This window comes from Squalius cephalus (assembly GCF_949319135.1).
Source record: "Squalius cephalus genome assembly, chromosome: 10".
In the NCBI taxonomy this organism is placed as follows: Eukaryota; Metazoa; Chordata; class Actinopteri; order Cypriniformes; family Leuciscidae; genus Squalius; species Squalius cephalus.
In genome coordinates this window covers 557,501-562,500 of record NC_137131.1, presented here as the reverse complement: position 1 = coordinate 562,500, position 5,000 = coordinate 557,501, and the positions used below count along the sequence as shown (strand labels likewise).

The window sequence follows — 5,000 nt, the reverse complement described above, 5'->3', positions numbered from 1 at the left end:
GCATCAGACTGACCTTTGACCCGCTTCTGAGCATCAGACTGACCTTTGACCCTCTTCTGAGCATCAGACTGACCTTTGACCCTTTTGGAACATCAGACTGACCTCTTCAGAGCATCAGACTGACCTTTGACCCTCTTCAGAGCATCAGACTGACCTTTGACCCTCCTTTGACCCTCTTCAGAGCATCAGACTGACCTTTGACCCTCTTCAGAGCATCAGACTTACCTTTGACCCTCTTCAGAGCATCAGACTGACCTTTGACCCTCTTCAGAGCATCAGACTGACCTTTGACCCTCTTCAGAGCATCAGACTGACCTTTGACCCTCTTCAGAGCATCAGACTGACCTTTGACCCTCTTCAGAGCATCAGATTAATGCTGTCAGTCATCCAGTGCTGTTGTATTTGACCTTTTGTCGCCTGTAATAGTGTTGCTGTGCTTCTCACTCCAGGACTGTGCAAGAATAGCTGAATGTGTCCAGAAGAGTGTGTTGACCTTGTCCACCGTTTACTTCTGGTTACCAAAGAGCCACGGTAACTATCCCACTAACACCACAGCGTTATAACCTGTAGTGAACTCAGCAGTGAGAGGTTAGATCTGCTCATGCGGAGTCATGGCCAAAACCTGCTTTTACTCGCTTTCTTTGTAGTAATCAGTAATGTGTGCCATGCTCGTTAGCTGTGTGTTCTAGGAATGTAGTCTGTTTTAATTTTCTCCACGTCTGACGTGTTCTTGTGTTATGAAGCTTTGTAAAGCACGTTGGTCAGCTTCGGCTGTATAAATAATATAAACCACTGCTGTCAGATACGATTGACAGTTAGCATACAGTTTGGGTTAGCGCTATGGCTCAGTTCTGGGCAGCCTAGCATGGATAAGAGCAGCAATAACCCTCCTCAGGGTGAACAGAACAGAGCCAACATGAATGTATGCAGATATCAATAATTCAAGATTTTAAAGCACTACATAATTTGAGAATCTATTGTGATCCGAGGGGAACCAGAGTGCCAGATCCTGACGAGACAGGAGGAGCTGTGGAGGGAGGAGGGTGATCCGCTCCTGAGAAACACTGCCGATATCATATATGTGTTCAGTGATAGAGTCGTATTCCTGTAGAGCCGTGTATCAGCTGAGAGTCACTGATGCGAGCTTGACTAGCGTGCCCTGCCAGAACTGACGCTACGCTTGATGCTTGCTTTAGGAGTGGCGCTGAGGAAGGCGGTGCGAGACGCGACGGTGGAGGTGCTGGACGAACTCCTTCAGCTGGTGGAGGTCATTCTCTCCTCTCCTGTGCACAGGTGACCCTACAGTGCTGTATATATCAGAGTGAAACGCTTCTGGAACAAGAACAAATGTGGGCGGGGCTTGATTGTGTCTTTGAGGAATTGATTGGATAGAGACAGAGCGCATTTAGGCCACGCCCACACCGTCTCCATTGAGTTTGGAGCTGCCTCCATTTATGACTTAAAACTAAAACCGAACGTCGTCTAAAAGCTGCTGTGTGACAGGGTGTACAGCAAACAAGCTAAAAAACCCAGAAATACGTGTTTATAAGCTGTCGACCCCAAAAAGCGAGCGTTAAAGGGGGGGTGAAATGCTTATTTTCACTCAATCTCCTGTTAATCTTGAGTACCTATAGAGTAGTATTGCATCCTTCATATCTCCAAAACGTCTTTAGTTTTATTATATTTATAAGTTAAAGATTGGCTGTACCGAGTCTTTCCGGAAAAAACCGAGCGGCTGGGGGCGGGCCGTGTGGGCGAAGCTAAAGCTGTGCTAACTGATCTAACAACAACACAGAGAGACATTTGAAGTAGTTTACTCACCGTGACTGCTCGATCCTTAAGCATTAGACGATCTGCAAATAAGTCGATCTGGGCTTTGTTTATAAAACAATCATCGTCGAAATGCAGGGAACAAAGAGTCGTGCACAACCTCCGTTGATGCTTCGAAAAAACAAACTCCATCCACTGGTCCCTTAACGCCGGGTTCTTTGGGAATCTGTGCAGGGTTGTCTTGCCCTGCCAACCAAAAACCCACTTCTTTGGTGACATTGACTTCCCTAAAGCCGGGCAGGGCGCTTTGATGGCGAACTGCTTTCACTCTCTTGCTCTGGTCTGCGAGTGCGCGCGCGGCCGCGGAGAAGTGCCCTTAGGACCCATATAAGGAAATTCCGCCCTATCTTACGTAAGACAGAGCCATACTCGAAAAAAACTTTCCGAAACTTGTGACAAACCGGAAGGAGTATTTTTGGAACAAAAATACTCCTTCAAACGTACAACTTAACTTTTGAAACTTTGTCCATGTTTAGCATGGGAATCCAACTCTTTACCAGTGTAAAAAACTCAGTATGCATGAAACAGCAATTCACCCCCCCTTTAAGGACACAGAAGTGGATACAGGCAGTTGAGACAGAGCTCACCGTGTCATTACTCTGAGAACTAACAGCGCCCGCGGGAGGGGAACATAATCTAAGCTTAGCTTACAGAAATATATTATATAAAACTGACATTTGGATATGTGACTGATTGTTCACTGCACACGTAGAGTATTAGTGCCCTCAGGATCCCACGGTTTACCCGTTCGGTCCAGCCTGAATCCACCGCTGTCCTCAAACGCTCGTTTTTTTAGGGTCGATATCTTAGAAACACTTATTTCTGGTTTTATAGCTTGTTTGCTGTACACTTTGTCACATAACAGCTTTTAGACATTGTTTTGTTTTTTGCTATAAGTTGTAAATGACGAGGAGCCAGCTTTACACAATACAAAGTCAGTGGAGACGGTTGGATTGTTTCCCCCCCCGATGGGCGTGGCTTTCAGATTATGATGCGTGTCTCTCGGTCTCTATGATTGGATGGTTGTGGTTTGCTATTGGCTGATCTCATGTGAGTGACAGGTTATAGCCCCGCCCTCGTCATCAGAGAAGAGAAGAGATGCACACTAATGATCATGATGTGTGTGTGTGTGATGTCCTCAGTCTCTCGCAGGAGCAGCTGATGTCGACTGGAGGAGTTTGGGCCGCGTGTGACAAGTTTAATCAGCTGCCAAAAGGTCAGAGGTCAACCTGGAGTTCAGGCGCATTCATAACCAGAAGGAGAACTGTATTAGTGTCCACATGATCGTTCTGTTTATTCTCAGATTTGTCGTCTGTCCTCGAGCTCTTTAAAGCAGGATGGATTCTGATTGGCTGATAATGTTTTTATCGTACAGCTTATGAAACCCACGAAATCAAAATTAGAAAATTAGAATATTACATGAAATCACACAGATATTACCCAGTGATACCATGGTCATTGAACCAGGTTTTGGGCAGGTGCAAATCCTGCTGGAAAATGAAGGAAGATGTCCTGGTAGACGGCTGCGTTGAGTGGACGGCACAGTGGACCAACATTTCATGTAATATTCTAATTTTCTGGGATTTTGATTTCGTGGGTTTCGTAAGCTGTAAGCCATAATCATCAAAATTATAACAAATAAAGGCTTGACATATCTCACTTTGCATGTAATGAGTCTATATAATATATTAGTTTCACCTGTTAAGTTGAATTCTTGAAATAAATCAACTTTTTGATGATATTCTAATTTTATGACCAGCACCTGTAATCATTGATTGCTCATTTAAATAAAACCAGAACTGATTTGATTTTACTTCATAATTGAATAATCTGCCTCTTTTGGAGAAACTGAACATGATTTTGAGAGTTTTCAGAAATGCCAATATAAATATACTTGCAACATGATCTCATATTCAGTCTGGAGTAATTCAGATGTTTTAATGTTTCTGAAAGAGTCTCTTCTGCTCACGAGGCTGCGTTTATTTGATCAAAAATACAGTAAAAATAGTGAAATATTATTATAATGTAAATCATGTTTTCTATGTGAATATACAGTAAAGTGTAATTTATTCCTGTGATCAAAGCTGAATGTTCAGCATCATTACTCCAGTCTTCAGTGTCACATGATCCTTCAGACTGATTGTGTGTGTGTGTGTGTGTGTGTGTGTGTGTGTGTGTGTGTGTGTGTGTGTGTGTGTGTGTGTGTTCCTCAGATAACCGCAGTGCTGTGTTGGCCGTCTTGACCTCATCTGCTGGTTTGGTGAAAGATGCCCTGGAGGAGATGGAGCAGGTCAGAGAACATCTACAACCGTCTTATTGCCAAGACATGAAGATTGTTTTCGGTTGTAATACAGTAAATTCAGCTTTATTTATACAGCGCTTTACAACACTGTAGAGAGAGAGAGAGAGAGTGTGTGTGTGTGTGTGTGTGTGTGTGTGTGTGTGTGTGTGTGTGTGTGTGTGTGTGTGTGTGTGTGTGTGAGTGAGTGAGTGAGTGAGTGAGTGAGTGAGTGAGTGAGTGAGTGAGTGAGTGAGTGAGTGAGTGAGTGAGTGAGTGAGTGAGTGAGTGAGTGAGTGAGTGAGTGAGTGAGTGAGTGAGTGAGTGTGTGTGTGTGTAATATTGTGCATCAGTATTAACAAGCGATTGCTGGTGTTGTTCTGCGTGTCTGAACTGCTGTTCTTCAGGCTCTGGCTGAGACTCAAGACCCGTTTGCTGACGTCTTGCCTGATGATGATGAAGAGGATGATGAAGGAATGGGAGGCCGTGGGAACCAGGACACGTACTGGTCCCCGTCGGACCGGCTGCTGGTGTGTCAGTGTCGGGGTTTGATGAAGGCGTCCGGAGCGAGTCTGCGTAAGCTCTCCTCTGCGGTGCGAAACACCGGCGCTGTGGAGACCGAGGAGAACATCACACAGCTCGACGACCTCGCAGACGCTGCTAAAGACATCAGTCCGAGGTGCGTCATTCAGCACATCAAAACATCAGAGGCCCCCTGTAGTCCATCATCCCTTACAACTCATCTGTGATCACCAAAATGACATATTTAAATGTTTTTTCCTTAAAAATATCTTGAATGTAACTCAACACCCTTGCCTCATTTAGTATGCACGGTTCTATGAATATGCAAATGAGCCCCGCCTCCACTCACTCACTCACTCAGAGATCCACT

General features: G+C 44.8%; 1 protein-coding gene across 1 annotated transcript in view; it reads left to right on the top strand.

Annotated features, from left to right (window-relative positions):
* The window catches only part of ccndbp1 (cyclin D-type binding-protein 1), a 9,661-nt gene that overhangs the window by 1,230 nt on the left and 3,431 nt on the right, over positions 1 to 5,000 (top strand). The window contains exons 4-8 of the mRNA XM_079882504.1: positions 450 to 531; positions 1,197 to 1,293; positions 2,973 to 3,046; positions 4,044 to 4,120; positions 4,516 to 4,787. Of these exons, the coding sequence (XP_079738630.1) occupies positions 450 to 531; positions 1,197 to 1,293; positions 2,973 to 3,046; positions 4,044 to 4,120; positions 4,516 to 4,787 (602 nt within the window). The remainder of the gene's footprint in view (positions 1 to 449; positions 532 to 1,196; positions 1,294 to 2,972; positions 3,047 to 4,043; positions 4,121 to 4,515; positions 4,788 to 5,000) is intronic.